The sequence below is a fragment of the Leucoraja erinacea genome, chromosome 16 (genome assembly GCF_028641065.1).
Source record: "Leucoraja erinacea ecotype New England chromosome 16, Leri_hhj_1, whole genome shotgun sequence".
NCBI classification, from domain to species: domain Eukaryota; kingdom Metazoa; phylum Chordata; class Chondrichthyes; order Rajiformes; family Rajidae; genus Leucoraja; species Leucoraja erinaceus.
Genome location: NC_073392.1, coordinates 43,987,597 through 44,012,910, shown reverse-complemented (window position 1 = coordinate 44,012,910; position 25,314 = coordinate 43,987,597). Strand labels below are relative to the sequence as shown.

General features: G+C 42.2%; 1 protein-coding gene across 4 annotated transcripts in view; it reads right to left on the bottom strand.

The window, feature by feature from the left end:
• nisch (nischarin) overlaps positions 1–25,314 on the bottom strand; it is a 62,686-nt gene that overhangs the window by 15,437 nt on the left and 21,935 nt on the right. For 2 of the 4 annotated variants that reach the window (XM_055648281.1, XM_055648280.1), the window contains exons 8-15: positions 16,939–17,091; positions 13,097–13,165; positions 9,516–9,701; positions 8,228–8,356; positions 4,677–4,790; positions 4,192–4,297; positions 1,866–1,987; positions 437–501 (exon numbers count right to left, since the gene is read on the bottom strand). In XM_055648281.1, the coding sequence (XP_055504256.1) occupies positions 437–501; positions 1,866–1,987; positions 4,192–4,297; positions 4,677–4,790; positions 8,228–8,356; positions 9,516–9,701; positions 13,097–13,165; positions 16,939–17,091 (944 nt within the window). Of the gene's footprint in view, positions 1–436; positions 502–1,863; positions 1,988–4,183; positions 4,298–4,676; positions 4,791–8,227; positions 8,357–9,515; positions 9,702–13,096; positions 13,166–16,938; positions 17,092–25,314 lie in introns of those variants that run through there. The other 2 variants (XM_055648282.1, XM_055648283.1) reach the window with 2 other exon arrangements.

Below are 25,314 nucleotides of genomic sequence, written 5' to 3'. Positions count from 1 at the left end.
TCACTAATCGTCTCATCCCAGGAATTGGCTTACAATGGATGTATTCTAATGTAAATAAATCGTTTTAAGGAGACCAAAACTGTTTCCATCCAAAAGAAACAATCTGTACCGTTCCAAGGCAAGAACTTAACGTTTCACCAAACTAATGTGCCACGCGGCAGTACAACATGAAATGTTGGCAATAGATTCCTCTTCATGGCCTAATTATTTATTTAAACTCTACTTTCATCTTATGCCAAGGACAGAAAAGGGACACACAAAAAAATCTACATTTGCTGTTACAGAGCCACGCTAATAACACAGAAAATTCAACAAATTAAGGATGTCAAGCACGTAAAGGAAGTACTACATTATATTTCAAACATAATCTTGGGTTTTAAGACTCGTGAACTATTAATCACCCCTATCCATCAGCAGTTATACAGAAATGTCATACCTTGTTTGCAGGCAGTCAGAATCTTCAAGTGGTTTCTTCATAGATTTTAGCTCTGGGTTTGGAACCTTAAATACAATTGTAAGTGCTAAGAAATCAAGTCTGGTTTTAAATTACACATTTTCCCCTCAAAACCTGGTGATATTTACCACATTTCTCAACAAGCCCTCAAGTGCTGGAAAGGCTATCTAATTCATTTGTTTTAATTTTATTTCTCAAGGAGGAATATTCCAAAATGGACTGATAGATTCCAATAATGATCTTAAATAATGATCTCGATAAGCAAATGACTGTCTCACAAATACAAATCTTAATAAGGCAATTCAAAAGATCAACTGAAAACAAACATCATTCCTTATTCAAAATTGGCAACATATATTAAGAAAAAGACAAAACATTGGCATGGGAGAAAAATACAAATCAATTGTGTACCTATTGGAATTCTGTGTTCATTATCAGGAACTCAGGAAAGATGTAAAGATCATTGAGAGGGTACAAAACGTTCATGGCAATAATACAATATTGGGGTTTTAATAAAGTGGAGAAGCAGGCCACCTTTTGTTAAGTTTGAACAGAGAAAAAGGGAAACATAATGCGATGATAAAGTGAAAGGAAATCAGCAGAGCGGGTATTGATCCAGGTTTGATTCTGACCCGATGTCAAAGAGCACAATTTACATGAAAATAACCGATGAATGGGATTGATATGAAAGGCCTGGTTCTTTAAGGTAACAGGAAAATACGAACTATTAATACAAACTATAGAGATCAGGAAGTGATAAAAAGATCCGAGATCAAGAAGCTCAAACTCAATTTAGAAAGGCTTTTGAGAAACAGTGATGGAACAGGGTTTAAGGGCATTTTTAAAAGAGGCAAGATAAATATGTACATTTGTGTGTGGGGAGGGGAATAAAATGAAAAGAAATGGAACGGTTTCAATCATTGAATGTTCACAAGCAAATCTTGATATGATTTTTAGGAGGAAGCCAATTGCCCATCAACATCTGTGCTGGTCCTCATAGTAATTAATGTCTTCCAATGGATTGACAAGCTCTATATTCAGAGTTTAAATCCTTGCATTTCCTATGGATCTTTATATAAATTTGATACTAGTCCTCATGTGACCAAAACCCAATGCCTAATATTCAACTGTAACATCAAAACCATAATTCCTACCATAACCATACCTACAATTCAAATTAGCCTTAATCTGATATATTCACGGGAATACTAGGTCTTTTCATTTTGGCAAATCTGTGCCTTCACTACCATTTTCTCAGAGATGTGGTAGTTTCATGAGAAATTAATAGTTGAAAGACATAAATAACACACAATGCAACCAATATTTAAAAAAAGTATAGACAACAAGATAACTAGCATTTTTTTTCCATTTTCTATTGGTTATTAACCAATTTTGAAAGGTTTAGAATTACCTTGCTCTTGTTTTTATTGAGATTTGTTGTTTCAGAGTCTCCTGGGGTAATTGTCGAAGCCATAGGAGTCAAACTCTCACTTTGATGTAGATTGATGAGTAGGGCTGATTTAGTATTTATTTCTGAAATAAATTTTCATGAATAACGAAATTGGCTTTGATATATTGCTTATAAACACTTGGCTTTTTTCCCCCAAACAGAGGGCTATCTTGTCCGCACCACTACATTATGAAAAAGTAATTGAGTCTGGTCACAATAACCTGATTTTAGCCGGAACAAAAGTTCAACAGGGATAGCTTTGGAGTGGATGTGTGCCATTGTTGAGTTTGGGAACGTCAGAAAATTAAATACTCCAGATATCTCATGCAGATAGGGTGGAAAAGAAAGCTTTTGGTGTGCTGGCATTTATAAATCAGAGCATTGAGTATAGAAGTTGGGATGTAATGTTAAAATTGTACAAGGAATTGGTGAGGCCAATTATGGAGTATGGTGTACAATTTTGGTCACCAAATTATAGGAAAGATGTCAACAAAATAGAGAGTGTACAGAGGAGATTTACTAGAATGTTGCCTGGGTTTCAGCACCTAAGTTACAGAGAAAGGTTGAACAAGATAGGTCTTTATTCTTTGGAGCGCAGAAGGTTAAGGGGGGACTTGATAGAGGTCTTTAAAATTATGAGAGGGATAGACAGAGTTGACGTGGATAAGCTTTTTCCATTGAGAGTAGGGAAGATTCAAACAAGAGGACATGATTTGAGAATTAAGGGACAAAAGTTTAGGGGTAACATGAGGGGGAACTTCTTTACTCAGAAAGTGGTAGCTATGTGGAATGAGCTTCCAGTGGAAGTGGTGGAGGCAGGTTCGATTTTATCATTTAAAAATAAATTGGATAGGTATATGGACGGGAAAGGAATGGAGGGTTATGGTCTGAGTGCAGGTAGATGGGACTAGGTGAGAGTAAGTGTTCGGCACGGACTAGAAGGGCCAAGATGGCCTGTTTCCGTGCTGTAATTGTTATATGGTTATGCTGAAGATTCAAACGGCAGAATTTTAACCAGAACTTTCCATTGAAAGTCCCCGACTAGGGACTGGCATTTCCAACAGTAACCAACTTTCACACAGGTAAAGCTAATGTGAATAAGTAGGCTTGTAGGCTTGGATTTTTATGAAGGGGTGGGGGGGGGGGGGGGGGGGGGGGGGGGGGTATATATCATTGAAAAGAACAAAAGGAGTATGTTGCGGAATATGTGGATATATGGTACGTGAACATTACAGTTCCGATTACCATATAAGCTAAGAATTTATCCAATGACTTCAGTGCCTCAGGTGAAAACATTAAAAAAGGATTCCAACTTTGTCAGCACTGACAAGATTCACAAGTACTGATGTTAAATAAAGTCGTAAAGTCATAAAGTCATCATCTGTGGCCACGTAAAGCCAGGAGGGTTCAGAAACCTTTTTTTTTTTTTTTTTTTTTAAACAGATTTAATTTTACAGCTTTTCCAGCATTTTGTTCTGTAGTTTTCGATTTTCTTTTAAGTTAAAGTAGTACCAGAAACACTAGTTGTTTTATGGAATAAATATTTTTAAATGGTAGTGAAAAGCAGCAGACACATTTTCTTCACAAAGGACAAATTAAGCTCATAAATTACCATTGATATATCTTTTAACAAGTCTAAATCATTCCTTTTCAACAAGTCTAAATCATTCCTTTTCAACAACCAAACAAAACCAATTTATTCGGCCAAACTCCAAATATTTCTTACATGCAAGATGCTGAATAAAGTGACTTTCATACAGTTCCACGTAACAGAGAAAGTAAAATTACCACAGAGAACGTGAGGAGGATATGCAAGAGGTCCAAAATTATGAAGCTTTTAAACAGTAGATAAACAAACTGTTCCACTGACAGTAACGACAGCACCAAAGTTTTAGGGAAAATGGGCAAGAAGAATTATGTGGCAAGTTGCACTGATCTGGTATGTTCTGAATAGTGGTGGAAGCATACTTGAAGGTGGTTCTTTAAAATGAACAAATTGACAGAAAATGGGAAAGAAGCATACTCGCTTCACACTCACGCTGTTATTTAGCTAATTAATAAGCAAGGATCGAAAAAGTTAGATGCTCAGACATCCACCAAACCCATGATTTTGAAATTAACTTAAAAATACTTGATAAAAGTATTCCAGTTGCAGATATTTTGTATACAAGTTAGAAATGGTAGTGGTCATTCCTTTAATGCACACACACACACATCAATGCAGATAAGCAAGCACTAGAACTAAAGAAAATGGTCCACACCAGCAGCCCGATACATACATGATTACCTTGGCTGGAGCTGGCAGCATGGTGTAGCAGAGGAGAAGGACAAGCAACATAAGAAGAGTAGCTGGGTTTGGACCCTTGAGCAGCAAGTCGAGTTTCCTCACTGATCTAACAAAAAAATGTACTTATTTAAGACAACACACATTGCCAGGTTTAACAACATAGAGTTGGAGATTATTGTAGCAAGCAAGCAAGAAACAAGGGCAGAAAGCATAAAAAAAAGATCCTGAAACACACCTTTACCTTCCTAATCAAAGCATTTTGCAAAATTAATTCTATAATTTAAAGAACATTACAGTTTATGGGCATCAATCAAATGCAACAGACTCCAAAGTAATTAGATTTCAAGCTTAGTAAAGGATATCAAATCCATTCAACATTATATATAAAACACTGCAGTTCTTGGAGCTAACTCAGTACTAATTATTCTATACTAAACACCATGATCATTCCAAATGTAATCAGGAGTTTTAATTAGTAATCTTACTTTTTTATCTGTACTATTCATTCGATCCTTTGCTTCTTTGGCTTTCCGAATTGCCTTCAGCACCTCAACTGTATCAAGTTCTTTTCCCGTTGTAACAGTATTGTCCAGACAGACCTATGAGACAATGAGAACATAAGTAAAATTAGAAGTTGGCTTTGGTAAGAATATGGCAATGCCTCATTCACCATGTCACCAATTGTAATCCTCAGATTCTCTTATTGGCGTCAAGGATGTGTACAAAATAATATTTCACAAGTCATTCCATTACCAAGGAAACCACGTTACCCCAATTCCACACTCTTGAACCACAATAAACAGCCTATCAGAACTACCTTGGCAAATCCTGACAAACGTTTTGTCTCAGAGAAAATATACAACACAGGAGCATAATTGGCTGGTTATATCTGTGCCGGTGGTCACAGAAAAGCTGCCCGACGTAATCCAACTTCAAGTAATAGATCAAAGGTAGCCACAAAATGCTGGAGTAACTCAGCGGATGAGGCAGCATTTCTGGAGAGAAGGAATGGGCGACGTTTCGGCGAGACCCTTCGTCAGACTGATGCCAGGGGAGGGGGCGGGCCAAAGATAGAATGTAGGCAGAGACAGTAAGACTAATGGGAGAACTGGGAAGGGGAATAGGATGGAGAGAGAAAGCAAGGGCTATCTGAAGTAATAGATCTGCAGTTCAAAAGTGGGGTCAAGGAAATAGCGTTCACATTTCCACATCAAACAGAGCCCCGTTTCCACCAATATTTCCACCACTACGCACAAGAAGCACAAGACACAAGAAGCGCAAGGCTGAACAATTTCTAATCTTATGATGTGGACTCGATAAGCTCTATAGTTATGGCCATCAAGTAGATTATATAGTAATTTAGTGCAATTTTAAACCTTTAACTACTCTTTAGTTAGATAAATTAACCACCCATTGGCTAGGTGATGTAACCTAACCATAATCCTTGTAATCCTTCAAGCAATTATTACAAATCTAATGTAGAGACAAGGAACTGCAGATGCTGGTTTATATATTTTTTTAAATACAGAAAATGCTATGTATCTTAGTAGGTCAGGCTGCATTTCTGGAGAACTCAGATTTCGGCTTGGGACCCTTCCACAACCCTGAACCACAACAGCCTTCACAATTCTGTGGTTACTCTACATTGTATGTTGCACTCTCATGGCTCTGTTTACTCATAATAACTTAGAATTTATTGTATATTAATTAAATAGTTGTTGTCTTGGGGCTGCAAAGTAACAGCAAGTAAGACTTTTGTTATTCCACTTCATATCTGATGCATACAATAAAACACTCAAAACTGTTGATACCCAATCTTGTGAATTTGCACTTTGCCGACTCCTAAATAACCAAAATAACTTCAGTATGGATACTAAAAATGTACACAGTACTCTAACTAATATCTTGCTAATTTTCATATTCCAACTCGTTCACAATAGAGCCTTAATTGCTTCGGCCTGTGCAGGATCCCTTGGGCCTAGTTTCTAGTCACGTGAAAATAATGTTTTTCTATTCATCCCGAGGGCAGCACAGTGGTGCAGCGATAGAGTTGCTGCCTCACAATGTCAGGGCCCTGGGTTTGATCCTGATCTTGGGTGATGTCTGTACGGAGTTTGTACATTTTCGCTGTGACCACGTGGGTTTTCTCCGAGTGCACAGGTTTCCTCTCACATTCCAAAGACGTACAGCTTTGTAAGTTAATTGACTTTGTTAGAAATTGTAAATTGCCCCTAGTGTGGAGGATAGTGCTTGTATACGGGGTAATGTCTGACGCTGGGCCGAAGGGCCTGTTTTCACACTATACAGGTACACAACCTTTTATCCGAAATTCCTGAAACCAAAAAGCTCCAAAAAACGGACATTTTTTCCAGGATGTCGTCTGCACATCAAAGCTCGCGTTTGGCACCAAACTTGACCCGAAATGACCCACGGTCAACCCAGGTCTGTACTACTGTAGCTACTTAACATCTGTAAATCTTTGCTTAAATCTTAGTCAGTTAGTTTGGAGATCTTTTATGTGGTTGTGGGAGGGGGGGGGAAGGGAAGAAACTTTAATTCTTAGTCCCCTACCTGGTCGGAAAGGCAGCATCCCTCCAAGCTGCATCTTCGCCCCGTCCTCGCGGCCTACCATCGAAAATGGAGCGGCGTTTCCTGTCGGGACCGGCCGGGATTACAGCTTCGGCGGCGGCGCAGCGCTGGGATACCAGCGGGGAGCGGGCGATGCCTTACCGGGTCGCCGTGCGGTAAGCTCCGGAGCGTTGTGGCCGCCGACTCCCAACATCGCGGAGCTGGGGCTGCGGGCGTCCGGCCGCGGGCGTCGCTGGATTTGGAGCGCCGCGGAGCCAAGGATCAAGTTCACCAGGGTCGGAGCTCCAACCGGCGCGGCCTGAGGGCTACGAGTGCCCCGGTCTCCAGGGAGGAGGCAGCCGCTCCAGACTTTTCCAGCCGCTGAGGAATTGTTTCACCCGACGCTGGAGTTCATAGCAAGAGGGCCCTGAAAATCATCGGACTGGCTACTGCATGTAAGTATATTTTCATGTGTTTAGCTTAGTTTGAGCCAGTTTATGTTTAAAGTTTTACTTAATGTTTTATCTTTTTTTTTTTAATTATTTATTCGGGGGATTCAAGAATCCCTGAGCTAGGCCACCTAAGGCCATGTAGCCCCGCTAGGGTGACAAGAGAGCGCTACCTCCCTCACCGAGTAACTGCCGGGATCGAGGTGCAAACTCGCGACCTTGCGGCCACGAGCCGAGCACTCTACCACTGAGCTACCTGTAATGCTTTATCAAATAAACGTTAAAATCTACGCTAAAAATCTTCCATTCCGAAATCCGAAAAATTCCGAAATCCGAAAAGTGGCTGGCCACAAGGCTTTCGGATAAAAGGTTGTGCACCTGTATTTCTAAACTGAAGTAAATTAAATTGAAGTAATTTTACATTGTCTACTCCCTTCTTTCTCACAAGTCATCTGTGCACACAATGCAAAGTTTGTGTCTACCATTTAACTCACTATTGCCCTTGGTTCTATATAATCGCAAAGATCCTAGTCAATGTGCAGCTCTTGAGAGAGAAAATTAAGATATGGGGAATAGGGGGAAGAACATTTTTGCCACCTCTATAATCAGTCCGAAGAAGAATTACGACCCGAAACGTCACCTATTTATGTTCTCCAGAAATGCTGCCTGACCCACTGAGTTACTCAAGCACTATGTCTTCTTTTATAAACCAGCACCAACAGTCCCTTGATTCCACATATATAACAGTTAATATCAGATTTTTCTGAACGTAACCAGTTTTACAGGGAAGGACTTCTCTACATTTACATGACAAGAGTATCTCCAAAATGCATAGTAAAAATGTTCCAAGCTTAATGAAAAGTTTGCCCAAAAATACATTTTCTCCAACATTTATGTACAAATCCACTTTGGAATTCAAATAATCAAAAAACCCAACTGTAGAACATTCAGATTGGCATTAAATGAACACATTTTACATATTTCTACTTTCAATTGAACTGTTATTGTATCTCTTTTACCTCTGAGGCACGATCTCCAAATTGTGCAAGCACCTTTGTTCTGTAATCAGGAATGATGCTCAAGGGGTTGTTAATTAGAACGACCTTCTCCAGACACGGCAAGCTCCCAATGTTTTTGATTTCTTCTATCTGAAAAACCATTAACCTTGAAGTCATTTGGCATTAAACTCTAGGAAACATTGTTTTATTACTGTGTGAAAAAGGGCACAACACATATATAGACGAGGATCCTCACCAAAGTATCAAATACAGGTGTAATATCAATGCTGAAGAATCAACTGGATGGCTTAGATTTGGTGCAGGTTGGATGGACAATACAGTTACTGAGCCAACAGAGATAGCTCTAGACCATTGATCGAGAAACAGAAGTCTGAATGTTAATTTCGCAATTGGGAAATTTAAATCTGTTAAATCCAATGTATTCAGTAATAGTAATCATGAAACTACCAGGTTGTCTAATAGTAAATATATCTGATTCAATGTATTTATTATTAGATGTATTTATTATTCCCTCACAGAGGTTCACCTTGGTTAAATCCCTCCCTACCTATGTTCAACACACCTCAGACACTCTCCGTCGTCTCCGCACATTCCATTCTCTCAGCCCTCACCCCCCTCATCTTCAGCATGGACACACCAACCCCCCCCCCCCCCACACACCCCCCCCCCCCCCCCCCCACCCCCCCCCCCCCCCTCTCCTACACTACACCCCCCCCCCCCCCCCTCTCCTACACCACACCACCCCCCCTCTCCTACACCACACCACCCCCTCTCCCACACCATGGTGGAATATTGCATTGGTGAATGGGTTGTATTGAGGGACCAGGCCTCCCGTGTGACTGGGACCCAACGGGTCCCACTTAGTCTATTGTCATTTAAACCCGAGAACTCCAGCCCCAATTTCACCATGACAATAACTTAACTAGAACAAGAGTAGCTGTATAAGGTGGCAGCTCGCCACCATCTCCAAGTGCAATTAGGAACAATGATAAATATTAAATATTGCCTGTGTCAGCAAAAAACAAGATCATGAATGTGAACAAAAAAATCTTCAAACCAATTAACCATATTTTCCTCTAAGGAGAGCAGCCCCAGCTATCCTAGCTGTTCAGTATTAATTTCTCATCCCAGAGTAATAAACAACGTTTTTCTGCTGCTCTCCAAAAACTTGACATTCTTCCTAAACTATGGTGGCCTGTTTTAAACATAATATTCCAGCTCAGTCCAAAAATTATGACATGAAGCTGAAGGAGTATTTAAAATATTTTGCACAAATAGACAAAATTACCTGTGATACTTTATTGGTGCTGAGATCCAAGTTAACCAATGAATAAAGTTTGTTAAGCCCAGTTAGACTTTCCAATTGGTTTCCTGACAAATTCAAGGTTTTGATGTTTCCAAGTTTAGTATGTACACCTTGCAATAACGTAAGCTTGTTGAATGATAAATCCAAATGAATGAGATTATAAAGATGCTGAAAAGAAAGAAAATCACAAGAGAACATTAGAATGAGATTATTAATTAACTTGGACCTGCTTAAAGTACAAAGTAAGTTTAGTGGCTTTGCTTCATTTCAAAATGTCATATGCACAAGTAGTTCTAATTAGTAAAAAGAAAAACTAACATCTTATCCTTCTTGTGTCACTGGCAAAGAAGGGAAATGCAATAATGGAGTATGTTACACTATCAAATAAACCTCAGTTCATGTGCCCGCAACCCAAATTCCCAGCATTCTTCCACCCACCATTCAATAAGATTACAATTACTGGCCCAATATACCATGAACTCATAATTACATATCCATTATTTTACCTAGTCTGACTTGCATATACAGGTGCACAACCTTTTATCCGAAGATCCAAATAACGAAAACCTGCGAATAGCGACATTTTTTCGGTCCTTGAAGAAAGGGCCTTGAAAACGTTCACCGAGGGCGGCCCGCAGAGGTGACAGCGGAACCTCCGGTCGGTCCTCGAAGAAAGGGGAACTAAATCCCCATCCATAAAAGAGAAGGTGAGGGTATATTGCGCGGGAGGGTTAATAATTGACAATATGCTGCTGCCTGCCCGCTGTTAAAAAGTTCCCACGGTAGACACGATACACAGTGTATCGTGAGTCTTGCGTGGGAACTTTCTAACTCAGCGTGCAGGCAACAGTAGATTGTCGCTCCCTTCAGTTTCACCCCACCAACACCCCTCTGCTTCCCGGCCATGTGTGTGACCCCTTCCCTCCCCTCTCCAGCTCCCCGCCCATTGCACCGGCGCGGGGGCTTTGCACTGTCTTCACGTCGCGATGCTAGCAGCACAGTGCAGTCACCGGAGATGTCAGGACCAATTGGACGTCGACCACCAGGCCCACCGCAAGCACGGAGAACCCAGAGACCCACAGCCTGCAGCAGCCCAGCCCAGCCCCACTCCAACTACAGAGGAACCTGGGTTGCGGATGACGGGGCGCAGCTCGGGGCGTCGTAGGGGCCCATCGGGGAGCAGGTTCCTGTTGGTCCTGACGTCTCCGGCCACCTGCTATCCTCTGGGAACTGTACCGCCCTTGCAGGAGAGTGGGGTTGTTTGCAGTTGCAGAGGGAGGGGGCAAGGGCGGTACAGTTCCCAGTCTCAGCTCCAGTCCAGGGGGGTGGCTGGAGACGTCAGGACCAACGGGACACCGACCCCCAGGCCCACTGCAAGCACGGAGATCCCACAGACCCACAGCCAGCAGCAACTCCAGCCCAGCCCCGCTCCAACTCCAGAGGAACACGTAGGGGCAGAAGCTGATGGTGTGCAAGGTGTTCTTGGGGTGGCGCAGCTCGGGCTGTGGGCAAACTGCCACTTGTCGCCGTAGCGGCCCATCGGGGAGCGGATTCCTCTGGAGTTGGAGGGGGAGGGGGGTATTGTGCTGTTTGATCGCCCCCTGCTATCCCAGGGACAGGGAGACACAGCGGCGTTTTAGACTGGTGGACAATCACTTCCAAAGTTCTGCCGACACAGTCAGTACACCTCTCCTACACTGCATTTCATACAAACATTTATTCTGCATGAAAAAACGACATTGAAGACTCAAACTCGCGACCGAGTAACTGCCGGGATCAAGGCGCAAACTCGCGACCTTGCGGATATGAGCCGAGCACTCTACCACTGAGCCAGCCATTAAAATCTACGCTAAAAAAATTCCATTCCGAAGACCGACAAATTCTGAATTACGAAAAGTGTCTGGTCCCAAGGCTGTCGGATAAAAGGTTGTGCACCTGTAACTCCACATACATCAAGGGCAATATTGACTATTTACTGCCCTGTTAACCATCAATTGTAGAACTGTGTGGCACTATCCATGTGCTAAATGTGATATCATAATTGTGAATAATAACTCTGAAGTATTGTGCAGCAGAGAAAATAAACAAATAACATGGGCTAGTTAAAGTACAAGTAAAAGCCCAAGAAAGGTAATCCACATTTACGAAAAAGAGATGTGAAATCTTGATATTTCAATCAGCCATATTCCAGAGGTTGGGTGAAAGTGACTTTCTTCAACATCACAACAGCATCTAATGGAGCGTGACATCTAGGAGCCCTGGGAAGCACTTAGAAACATAGAAATTACGTGCAGGAGTAGGCCATTCGGCCCTTTGAGCCTGCACCGCCATTCAATACGATCATGGCTGATCGTCCAACTCAGTATCCCGTACCTGCCTTCTCTCCATACCCCCTGATGCCCTTAGCCACAAGGGCCACATCTAACTCCCTCTTAAATATAGCTTGCCACTTCTTGGCAAACTGTAACTCGGCCAACCTATTTTTGCAGCTAACCAGTGGCTTGCATCTTGCATTTCTGTATTTCTGTTCATGGTCTTCAGCGGACAGTGGTCATTGACAAATCCACACCTGAAGAGTGTTTTTGATCTGTCGGACAGGTGTTTGGGGATATTTCTTTATTATAGAGATAATTCTTCTGTCGTCAGCTGTGGGTCTTCCTTGGCCTGCCAGTAGGCTCACCAGCACTCTTTCTTCTTAATGATGTACCAAACAATTGATTTTGGTAAGCCTAAGGGTTGGCTGATGTCTCTAACAGTTTTATTCTTGTTTCTCGGTCTCATAATGGCTTCTTTGACTTTCATTGGCACAACTTTGGTCCTCATGTTGATAAACAGCAATAAACGTTTCCAAGGGTGATTGAAAGACTACAGGAAAGACAAGGTGCTGAGAGCTCTCTTATACCTGCATTAAGGAGGCAATTAAACACACCTGAGCAATTACATCACCTGTGAAGTCCCAAACATTATGGTGCCGTGAAATGGGGAGGGGGGGGACTATGTATAAACACAGCTGTAATTCCTACATGGTGAAACCAAAATGTATAAAAATAGCCTTTAATAAAATCCGACAATGTGCACTTTAACCACGTGTGATTTTTTTTTATTACAAATCTCAAATTGTGGAGTGCAGAGGCAAATAAATAAATGGTGGGTCTTTGTCCCAAACATTATGGAGGGCACAATAGATGTCGGGGAATGCCCAACTACAACAAGAGTGTCTAACCACCTTATTGTTGACATTCAATTGTATTAGCCACATTTTCTGGGTATGCTATCAACATGCCTTTTCTAAGTACATTTTGGCATGCCCTCTTAAATGGAGCGTCTTTCCATCTTCATCTTCCCGCAAGTTTCCCCAAAAAAACAAAGATGCTGAATAAATTCAAGATGCTGTGGTAGTCATTTTTTTAAATAAAGTTAATCATATTGTGCAGTTATCTGATGAATACAAAAAGGCTGCCTGTTAATAAAACAATTCACTGGCAACTTGTGGTTAACTGCAGTCAAGTGCAAGTAGTGATTAGCAGTTTGGAAATTCTCAGAAACATCAGGAGACTTTCTACCTGTAAATTCTCCATAACTGTTATTTCATTGTAACTTAGGTCCAGAAATTCCACTTTAGGTATTAGTCTCTGTAAAATAAAATATTAAACTATAAACTATGCAACAGCAAATCAAAAACTAATAGGTTCTATACATTTTATAGTAAAGTTTGCTGTATATTATTGTGATGCATGTGAACTCCGGTATAACCACTTAGGAATGGTTGAAAAGGATAAAGAACAAATGAAACCAGTTTTACGCTGGGAAACGTCAACAGAATTAATATATCAGAGAATAGTCAACCTGATATTAGAACAGCAACAACAATCTTGGAACAAGCCCTATACTTAATTGCAAAATGTTTTACCCATGTTAAAATTCAATGCAAGCAACACACTGATCACTAATTGGAATTATTCTTAACAGATAAAGGGGCTATAATCTGGACTTCCTTTTAACAGTATTAGGATAGATGAGGCGAGGAAGAGAAACAAAAAAGGATTGCTATTTACTTACTATTCCACAACATGATGTGAAATGTAGTTCATAGATGCTCTTTCCATTATACAATGGGATCATTATTATTTTTTCATATATTTATATTTCCTTGAACTAAGTAGATGTTATGAACTTTCAAATCTCCTTTAGAAGGCCCAATGCAACCTTGCTGTCACCTCCTACCATTCAAATTCAAGTGAGTTTATTGTCATGTGTCCCTGTATAGGACAATTAAATTCTTGCTTTGCTTAAGCACACAGAAAATAGTAGGCATTTACTACAAAACAGATACATGTGTCCATATACCATGATATAAATATATACACAAATGAATAAATAAACTGGTAAAGTGCAAATAACAGAAAGTGGTTATTAATAATCAGAGTTTTGTCCGAGCCAGGTTTAATATCCTGATGGCTGTGGGGAAGTAGCTATTCCTGAACCTGGTTGTTGCAGTCTTCAGGTTCCTGTACCTTCTACCTGAAGGTAGCAGGGAGATGAGTGTGTGGCCAGGATGGTGTGGGTCTTTGATGATACTGCCAGCCTTTGAGGCAGCGACTGCGATAAATCCCCTCGATGGAAGGAAGGTCAGAGCCGACCATGCTCTACTGTTCACCCATATCTCAGTCTAACCCTTTGCTGTATCTTACAATTTTGCATTTTAAGTTAGTTTACACTTCTACCCTGGCATACCTTATCAAGCCAAGCCTATCTTAGTCTGCTACCCGCTAAATATACACGTGCATTCTGGCCAGTTATTGACAACTAAACCAGTACTTTCCATGTGGTTACCCTGGATGATGATACAAAGAGATATCTGTCAGCAGCCCAGAACTACTTAATGTAATGGGCAAGGGTTTTATAAATTGACCTCCAATTCCCACGGGTTTACAGTAGGATCTGTTGAACGAATGGAATAATGGAAATGTCATATCGTTGAAGTAAGCTTTGCAACTTAAGGTCATAAGGAATAGGAGTAGAATTAGGCCATTCGGCCCTTCAATTCTACTCCATCATTCAATCATGGCTGATCTATCTCTCCCTCCATCCCCATTTTCCTGCCTTCGCCCCATAACCTATCACACCTGTACTAATCAAGAATTTATCTCTGCCTTAAAAATATCTGCCGACTTGGCCTCCACAGCCTTCTATGGCAAAGAATTCCAGATTCACAACCCTCTGACTAAAGAAATGTCTCCTTATCTCCTTCCTAAAGGAATGTCCTTTAATTCTGAGGCTATGACCTCTGGTCCTAGACTCTCCCACCAGAAACATCCTCTCCACATCTACTCTATCCAAGCCTTTCACTATGCTGTATGTTTCAATGAGGTCCCCCTCATTCAACTAAACTCCAACAGGTACAGGCCCAGTGCCGACAAACAGTCATCATAGGTTAATCTATTCATTCCTGGGATCATTCTTGTAAACCTCCTCTGGAATCTCTCCAGAGCCAGCATATCCTTCCTCAGATATGGTGCCCAAAATGGCTCACAATATTCCAAATGCGGCCTGACCAGCGCCTTATAGAGCCTCAACATTACATCCCTGTTTTTGTATAAAAGGGCTTTCTCACGGTGCGACCTGACCCAAGACTTAACAAGAGTTTAACATCGTGGGAACCTCCTGCGATAACAGTACGGCATTCGTGGACCACCGAGGACCTCCGTGGCGCTAACGGCAGGTAGTCGTGGAACTTTGTAAGGTCGGGAGAAAATTCAAACATTTTTGAATTTCTCCAAGAGTGACTTGAGCACTTTTTGGTGAGCGTTGCAACATTGTATGAACGCAGATGCCAGTGCGATATCCGTGCGATATCCGTAATGACTCTTGCGGGTACCGTGGGAACTCCTGCGAACGGTAAACCCGGAAGCTTGACAGAGGGGACATAAGGCGAGTAAAAAAGGTGGTCTCAATATCGCCAATGGACCATATGTCCATCGAGGACGTTCCACCTAATTGTCATTGTTTGAGAATCTTTTTCACAGTAAGACTTGCAGAGATGCCTCTCAGAAAAGCGCAAAGAAAGGGGTCAAAGAAAGTCAGAAAGTTTTTAGCCATGCAGGTAAATGAGGAGGAGACTCAGCAAGAGAGACAGGTGGAGAGGCAAGAGGAGATGCCAGAGATACCACTGCCTGTGGGCTCCTTGGAGCAGGGAGAGGGTGATCAATGTGGATTTGAGATTGCCTCCCCAGTAGCTGTTGCCTCCCCAATAGCCTCAGCAGACGATAACATAAAGGGAAGATGGCAGAAGGTAAGGCCATATAACTTCAACAGGGAACAAGAGGGGGAACTGGTGGAGTGGTACCAATGCAATGAGATTCTCTATGACAAATCCAGAGAGGATTATAGAAATAGGGAGAGAAAGCGCAACCTGCTGGAGACGAAGGCAGTGAAAATTGCCTGCCCTCATGCATAATTTATTTTATGGCTCTTAAGAGACATGATTCCTACTTCAAACAAAGAGTTTGCCACTACTTTTACATTGCAGCTGCAGGGAACAGACAGACTTATAAGATAAATTAAAGGTAACTGCAAAAACAGCACTTTTACATCTGGAGCATTGTATGTTTTTAAATCATGGATAACATTAAATTGTTCTCCTGTACATAAACTAATATATTGTTATAGATACTCACATGAGCACCCGGGATACTCCGCAGCCTTCGTCTCCAGCAGGTTGCGCTTTCTCTCCCTATTTCTATAATCCTCTCTGGATTTATACTGTCAGCCACGGTAATAATCCAAAGATTATTACCTTTTTCGCTTTTTTTGCTTTTCAATTTGGTACCTAGCTGTTCAAATTCCGTTAGCAGAACCTCTTTCCTGGTTCTAACTACGTCATTGGCACCCACATGGACCGCGATGACTGGATCTTTCCCCTCCCACTCCAAGTTCCTCTGCAACTTTTCCATTATAACATTACAAATATTCTAGCGTCAATGGATATATAAACAAGATATGTGGGTTTGATTTTGGAAGACTAGCCTTCAGAAAGTCCAAATTAGTGAATGCAGCCAAATAGCCTGTTCGAGTAAAGTTGTCATATTAGGGAAAATCTAAAGCTTGCACACACCATATTCCTCTCATCAAAACTGAAAATTTGAAATCTAGTCTTCAAACAATTCTATTTGTAATAATTCATGGTTAAAAGTGACGCATAGACTATCAGCATAGCGACACTGCTTGCCTATTAATGTGCAAAATGCTGGAGAGGGATTATTCAAAACTCCAGATTGCTATTTTGAATGAAAAATGAAAATGAAAGGTAGATTACAGAAAATGCATTTAGTTGAAAGATAAAGGCAATTGAAAAACAAGAATAATGGTTTTTTCGTGGACTGGATGTATACACATCTTTCCTTACCACAGATTCATCAATGTTAGATACTTGATTATGACTCATGTCAAGTGTAGTCAGTATATTCCATCTTGGGATAATAGCAGCAACTGGATGCTCAGATGCCATCCCTTCTACCTCCCAATGTTCAAATTCAGAAGCTTCTGGCACAAGAATATCCTAGTTAAAACAAAGCAAGCTCATCAAGGCAATGTTTCAAAGGAAGTCGAGCACCATCACAAGCAATAAAGCATTCACAATACTAAATACATCTGTTAAAAACAAAGCTGTGTTTATCATGTTAAAAAAAAATTGTGAACACAGATTTTCTAAAAGGTCTCACCACAACTCCAAAGTTGCAACCTAACCCATGCTCAATGTCCAATCAGGAACGATGTTTGAAATGGGGATGAGGTGGCGTGTTATTGGAGAAACTCTGAGATAGGTGACTTTCCTCCCCTTCCTACTGCCCCCAAGCAAAATTTTCTGAATTGGGAAAGATTAGGTATTGAGAAACAATGTCAATTTAGCTTAAGGTACCATCTTAATAAAGGAAAGCATGGTTAGAACATCGTGAGGAAAATCAACAAGGTGGCAATTTCTGAATTAATTTCTCATTTTCAATGAAAGAAGAGGTGCTGGCAATCTAGTTATCCATCTCTTTTGACCGCCATTAGCTGAATTTGAATAAACAAATAGTCCATGTCTCAAGCTCTACTGAAATCATATTCAGCTTTCCTTCAAGACCGCTGTATTTTTTGAGACAAATCTGGAAATTCTGCAAATCCTCAGCCAATTTCTCCCATGAATTCACTTGCAGATTACCCAAGGAGCAAGTGAAATGCCATACTTCTTCTTGGACAATCCCTCGTGATCCAAGATGAATTGCTTCCACTCTAGTTCTGTATTTTCCCGTGTGGCCAATATGAAGCCATTGGAATGCCAGAGGTGGCGGTGGAACGTGCTTGACAGGCTGGTAGGTGGGTGGCTTGGGAGCTAGTGTTCTCCTTTATTTGTGCATATACAGTGCATTCAGAAAATATTCAGACCCCTTCATTTTTTCCACATTTTAAGTTACAGCCTTATTTTAAAATGGATTAAATTAATTTTTTTTAATCATCGATCTACACACAATACCCCAGAATGAAGAAGCGAAAACAGATGTTTAGATATTTTTGTAAAGGAATTGAAAATAAATAACTGAAATATCACATTTACGTAAGTATTCAGACCCTTTGCTATGACGCTCAAATTTGAGCTTAGATTCATCCCGTTTCCATTGATTATCCTTGAGATGTTTCTACAACTTGATTGGAGTCCACCATAGGTAAATTAAATTGATTGGACATGATTTGGAAAGGCACAACCTGTCCATATAAGGTCCCACAGTTGACAGTGCATGTCAGAGCAAAAACCAAGCCATGAAGACGAAGGAATTCTCGTAGACCTCCGGGACAGGATTGTGTCGAGACACAGATCTGGGGAAGGGTATAAAACAATTTCTGCAGCATTGCAGGTCCCGAAGACCACAGTGGCCTCCATCATTCTTAAATGGAAGAACTTTGGAACCACCAGGACTCTTCAAAGAGCTGGCCGCCCGGCCAAACTGAGCAAACAAGGGAGAAGGGCCTTGGTCAGGGTGGTGACCAAGAACCCGATGGTCACTTTGACCGAGCTCCAGAGTTCCTCTGTGGAGATGGGAGAAACTTCCAGAAGGACAACTATATCTGTAGCACTCCACCAATTAGGCCTTTATGGTAGAGTGGCCAGCCGGAAGCCACCCCTCAGTAAAAGGTACATGACAGCCCGCTTGGAGTTTGCCAAAAGGCATGAGAAACAAGATTCTCTGGTCTGATGAAACCAAGATTGAACTCTTTAGCCTGAATGCCAAGTGTCACATCTGGAGGAAACCTGTTCATCACCTGGCCAATACCATACCTACGGTGAAGCATGGTGGTGGCAGCATCATGCTGTGGGAATGCTTTTCAGCGGCAGGAACTGGGAGACTAGTCAGGATTGAGAGAAAGATGAATGGAGCAAAGTACGGAGAGATCCTTGATGAAAACCTGGTCCAGAGCATTCAGGACCTCAGACTGGGGGGGGGAGGTTCACCTTCCAACAGGACAACGACCCTAAGCACACAGCCAAGACCACGCAGTAGTGGCTTCGTGACAAGTCTGTGAATGTCCTTGAGTGGCTCAGGTAGAGCCCGGACTTGAACCAGATCGAACATCTCTGGAGGGACCTGAAAATAGCTGTGCATCGACGCTCCCCATACAACCTGACAGAGCTTGAGGATCTGCAGAGAAGAATAGAAGAAATTACCCAAATAGAGGTGTGCCAAGCTTGTAGCGTCATACCCAAGAAGACTTAAGGCTGTAATCGCTGTCAAAGGTGCCTCAACAAAGTACTGAGTAAAGGGTCTGAATAATTATGTAAATGTGATATTTCAGTTATTTCTTTTTAATTACTTTGCAAAAATGTCTAAACACCCGTTTTCGCTTTTTTTATTATGGGGTATTGTGTGTGGATTGATGATAACAAAAAACTAATTTAATCAATTTTAGAATAAGGCTGTAACGTAACAAAATGTGGAAAAAGTGAAGGGGTCTGAATAATTTCTGAATGCACTGTATTGGGCTTTGTGGTATCAACATACTATTCTCAATGCCATCTTCCCTCATTCTAAGTGGTCATGGGCCAAGGACTCCCACAAATTGACACGGATGTTAAATACTTTCCAAAGCTTTTAGAATATCCTTTTCCTTTAACCATCTTATAATCTCTTGTTGTGATAGAGCCAAAAATATTTTAGTTTGGGAAATTTAACATTGAGCAGGCTTCTTGCCCATCAGACATCAATAGGGTAATTTCACTAGCAACATTGGTTCATTTATCCTACCAGTGGATTTGAAGGATTTTGTTGAAGCAGCATTCAATACAATACAATACAATTTATTTGTCACTTGAACCTCATAGAGGCTCAAGTGAAATGTTGTTTCTGCAGTCATACATACAAGAAAAGAAAGACCCAAGACACAACACAATTTACACAGACATCCAACACAGCGCATCTCCACCTCGCTGTGATGGAAGGCAAAAAAAACGTATCTCTCCCCTGCACTTCCCTCTCCCCCCGATGTCAGAGTCAAAGTCAGAGCCAAAGTCCCCGGCGGGCGATAACAATTGTCCCGCGGCCATTAACGCCGCGTCGGGTGATGCAAGGCCGCGCTCCGGGTCTTGTCGTTGGAGTCCCGGGCGGGCGCTGGCAAAGTCCCGCAGCCGTTGAAGCCATGCCGGGCGATGATGTAAGGCCCCGCTCCAGGTCCAGATGATGTAAGGCCCCGCTCCTCGACCCCGCTACTCGGGCGGGAGAAGTCGCCGTTGCGGAAGCCCCGAAAAGCGGTCTCCCAGCAGGGACCTGCGGGCTCCCGGTATCACTGTCCACCAGACCTGCGGTAAGCCTCAGAATCTCCGAGGGTCGGGTCGCAGCAGCGCGCCACCACCGCTCCTCCCGCTCCGGACTCGGCCAGCTCCGTGATGGTGAGTATGTCCGCAGCTCCGTGACTGGAGCCCCAGGACGCTCCTGCTGGAGGCCGCTCCACGGTGCAGCCCCAACGACAACGGAGCCCCGACAGGGAAAGGTCGGGTTCTCCGTGCAGGGGAAAAATTTTAAAAGTCCCCCCCCCCCCACACACACACACACATACCCCATCAAAAAAATAAAAACTACATTAAAACGGGACAAAAAATAACAAAAAGACAGACGGACTGCAGAGGCCGCTGCGACGTGAGTCGCGCCGCCCACCGGATAGTCTTTCTACCATGCCGTCTAACAGTGGTTACTTTGAATAAAGGTCCACAATGATTTTACCCAACTATAAGTAGTTCCTTTCACAGAAACATACAGAAGGGCAAGAATCAACTTCTACCTGGCAGAACATGACTAGATTTAAGATCAAACTATTTTGCTCAGACAGCCATAGGATCTGTTGGTACATTAAAGGAGGTGAATTTCATAAACATTGCCTTTGATACAAGAATGATCTAAAAAATTGTGAATTGCTTCATATTTTTTCAAGATCATTATAGAAACATAGAAAATAGGTGCAGGAGTAGGCCATTCGGCCCTTCGAGCATGCACCGCCATTCAATATGATCATAGCTGATCATCCAACTCAGTATCCTGTACCTGCCTTCTCCCCATACCCCCTGATCCCTTTAGCCACAAGGGCCACATCTAACTTCCTCTTAAATATAGCCAATGAACTGGCCTCAACTACATTCTGTAGCAGAGAGTTCCAGAGATTCACCACTCTCTGTGTGAAAAATGTTTTTCTCATCTCGGTCCTAAAAGATTCCCCCTTTATCCTTAAACTGTGACCCCTTGTTCTGGAACTCCCCAACATCGGGAACAATCTCCCTGCATCTAGCCTGTCCAACCTCTTAAGAATTTTGTACGTTTCTATAAGATCCCCACCTCAATCATCTAAATTCTAGCGAGTACAAGCCGAGTGTATCCAGTCTTTCTTCATATGAAAGTCCTGACATCCCAGGAATCAGTCTGGTGAACCTTCTCTGTACTCCCTCTATGGCAAGAATGTCCTTCTTCAGATTAGGAGACCAAAACTGTACGCAATACTCCAAGTGTGGTCCTACCAAGACCCTGTACAACTGCAGAAGAACCTCACTGCACCTATACTCAAATCCTTTTGCTATGAATGCTAACATACCATTCACTTTCTTCACTGCCTGCTGCACCTGCATGCCTACTTTCAGTGACTGGTGTACCATGACACCCAGGTCTCGTTGCATCTCCCCTTTTCCTAATCGGCCACCATTCGGATAATAGTCTACTTTCCTGTTTTTGCCACCAAAATGGATAACCTCACATTTAACCACATTATACTGCATCTGCCATGCATTTGCCCACTCACCCAGCCTATCCAAGTCACCTTGCAGCCTCCTAGCATCCACCTCACAGCTAACACTGTCCCCCAGCTTCGTGTCATCCACAAACTTGGAGATGTTGCATTCAATTGCCTCGTCCAAATCATTAATATATATTGTAAATAGCTGGGGTCCCAGCACTGAGCCTTGCGATAGGTACCTCACTAGTCACTGCCTGCCATTCTGAAAAGGACCCGTTTACTCCTACTCTTTGCTTCCTGTCTGCCAGCCAGTTCTCTATCCACATCAATACTGAACCCCAATACCATGTGCTTTAAGTGTGTATACTAATCTCTTATGTGATAGATCTTTATTCAAAGTGGCCACTGTTAGACAATAAGGAACAGGTTCGTGGGCAAGCAGAGTCTATTGGTGATGATCACAGTGTGCATACTATTGCCTAACAAACACAAGATGGAAGTGAATCTGTATGGACCGTCACATTTGATAAGAACAATTTGATACGGGATTTTGAGAGATCAGAAAAAGTAATTTAATAGTTAATCCTGTATATTTGGCATTATCACACGATGAAGATCATTCACTGTACTACTGAATACAACAATCCACAAAAGTGATTCAAGGAGCACCTCTTGACTACTAGGTTGCTCGTATCCTTGGTGAACAGCATGGAGGCTTCCATTTAATTAATGCAAAGCAGATTTGCTTTCAGTCTTGAAGATGTCCATGGTTACATCACCCGAGATCCCATTGTTGGGGAATGAGCTTTTGAATTTGTGACGAAAAGGTTACAAAACATTGCAGAGATTGACTTCAGCAGCTATACTGTCGATTCCTAAGATATTCCTATTTTTAAGTTATTATGTCTTTTGATATTTTAAATCAGGGGTGGCAGCGAGGCTGGACCGAAGTGTTTGGTGGAGAGGAACCGCATCAAGGACAGAATTGGGGACAACTTTTGGAAAAATTCCTTCAAGTAAGCAGTGACTGCCTCTGTTCTGATATTTTCAGCTTTTCTTTGGCTCTCAATGGAGTATGCCTGGATACAGTGGCCACGGCCAAGTTGATGAATCCCATGCTTGTCGTGATTATTTGGAAGTTACTTGACCTCTGGCACTCTACCCATCATCTGTTCCTCAAGTTAAAGGGTTTTCATTAGATATCAACGTTCAAATGTCTATAAAGCCAGGCACCTCAGTCCATCCCGAGGCATGGTTGAACTCTCAATGTAGAATTGCTTGGTCAATTAATTCTTGAATTTCCTGATCATTCCCATCAAAGTCCTGGCTTTACTGGTCGAGAAGCAAAGGGTTATCTTCAAATATGATGCAATGCACTACAGTTCTGACACGGTGAACACCTGGGAGCTCCTGAATGCAGAATTGTCAAATTGTGTAAAGAACAGATCAAGAAGAGATAGATAGACATAAAATGCTGGAGTAACTCAGCGGGACAGGCAGCATCTCTGGAGAGAATGAATGGGTGACGTTTCGGGTCAAGACCTTTCTTCAGACAGGGCTAGAAGGTCTGAGCTATAGGGAGAGATTGAGTAGGCTGGGACTCTAGTCCTTGGAGCGCAGGAAAATGAGGGGTGGTCTTATAGAACTCAACAGCGATAAGACAGAATTCCTCCTCATAGGCTCCAAAGCCACACTCAGCAAAATCAATAACCCCACTCTCCCCATCGACGGCACCACTGTCTCCCCATCTCCCCAGGCCCGCAACCTTGGCGTGATCTTTGATTCCACCCTCTCCCTTGAGCCTCACATCCGCCATGTCATTAAAACCTCCTTCTTTCATCTCCGCAACATCGCCAAACTCAGACCCTCTCTCACACCTTCCGCTGCTGAAAGACTCATCCATGCCTTCATCTCCTCCCGAATGGACTACTGCAACTCACTTCTCCTTGGCATCAGCTCCACCTACATCAACCGACTCCAACTGGTCCAGAACGCAGCCGCCCGACTCATTACCCACACCAAACCCTGGCATCACATCACTCCAGTCCTCAAACAACTTCACTGGCTTCCCTTCTCCCACCGGATCAACTACAAAATCCTGATCCTCACCTACAAAGCCCACCACCATCTGGCCCCCCCATATCTCACTGATCTCCTCTCCTCCTACCAACCCTCACGGTCCCTCAGATCCACATCAGCCGGTCTCCTCTCCATCCACAAGTCCAACCTCCGCAGTTTTGGGGACAGAGCCTTCTCCAGGGCAGCTCCCAGGCTCTGGAACTCCCTCTCCCAATTCTGTGTCCCTCACCATCTTCCAGTCCCGCCTCAAGACCCATCTCTTCACCTCTGCCTATCCTTAGCCCCACGTCCCCCTCCCTTTTTCATCTGTGCATTAATTGCCTCATATTGTGTTTTGTATTGAATTCTGTCTTTACTTTCTGTACTAGTCATGTCTTTACTATTTATTTCATTCCCCTTACATGTTTTTCCTCTGCCTGCTAAATTTTTGTAAGGTGTCCTTGAGACTCTTGAAAGGCGCCCATAAATAAAATTTATTATTATTATAGAATCTACTTTCAATAAGTGATATTTTTGTGGGATCCTCAACACCGTCAGTTTTGAAGTTGAAGCATTTTGGAGCCAGGCTGATGGAAATATCAGTGATTAGTTCATGGTTAGTGAAACTGCCAGTTTTCACTTGAAGTGGACATTGGCAGTCTCTCATTGTACGAGAACAGTTTATCAGGAGCTAGTGCCAGGATTGGGCTTGTGGTCATTTCTCCAGAAAGAAAGGCTGATTATGACAAGACAATGCTCCAAGCATTTTATCTGAACGACATTTGAGTTAACTTTCCTTCCTCCTTCCTTGCCAATTTACACCTTGCTGGAGGATTGCAGTTTTTCTGAGTCTGGTGCTGCAGTTGCTCAGGAGGTTCAGTTTGTCTCTCTGTGATGCAGGCTGAAGTTTTCCTCGAGCACATTGGTAACGTCCAAGGTTGGGATGTATGCACTGATGACCACAGTCTGCTGGTTCCAATTTTGAAAGAGTGCAAGGATTATGAGGTGCTTACTTATCCCACAGAAATTGTTGTATAACCAGATCAGCCAAGTGTTGATGGAAAACCAACCCCAACACAATGGCATTCTTTTACCGCACATATGTGCATGTACGTGTGTGTCTGTGCATCTGTGTCAATATAACATACATCGTTCTGCAAAGATATTGTTTCTAATATTTGCTAGACTGCTAAATATACAGGCAATCATGTTAGTACCAAAAAGTACATTTAAAATTCATGGCTATCAATTACCACATATTAACCCACATTATCCAGACTAAAACTATTTTTTAAACAGGATATATTTTTAATACAAGATTTCAGCAATTCCACCCATTTGGTGCTAATTTTCATCATTTCAGAAAGCTAACACCCAAATTATAATAATGTTATCAACAATGTACCGAATTCAACCCTGCTGCAAAATCCAAGGTGTCAAAAATACCAACAATAGTCATGGACCATCTCAATAT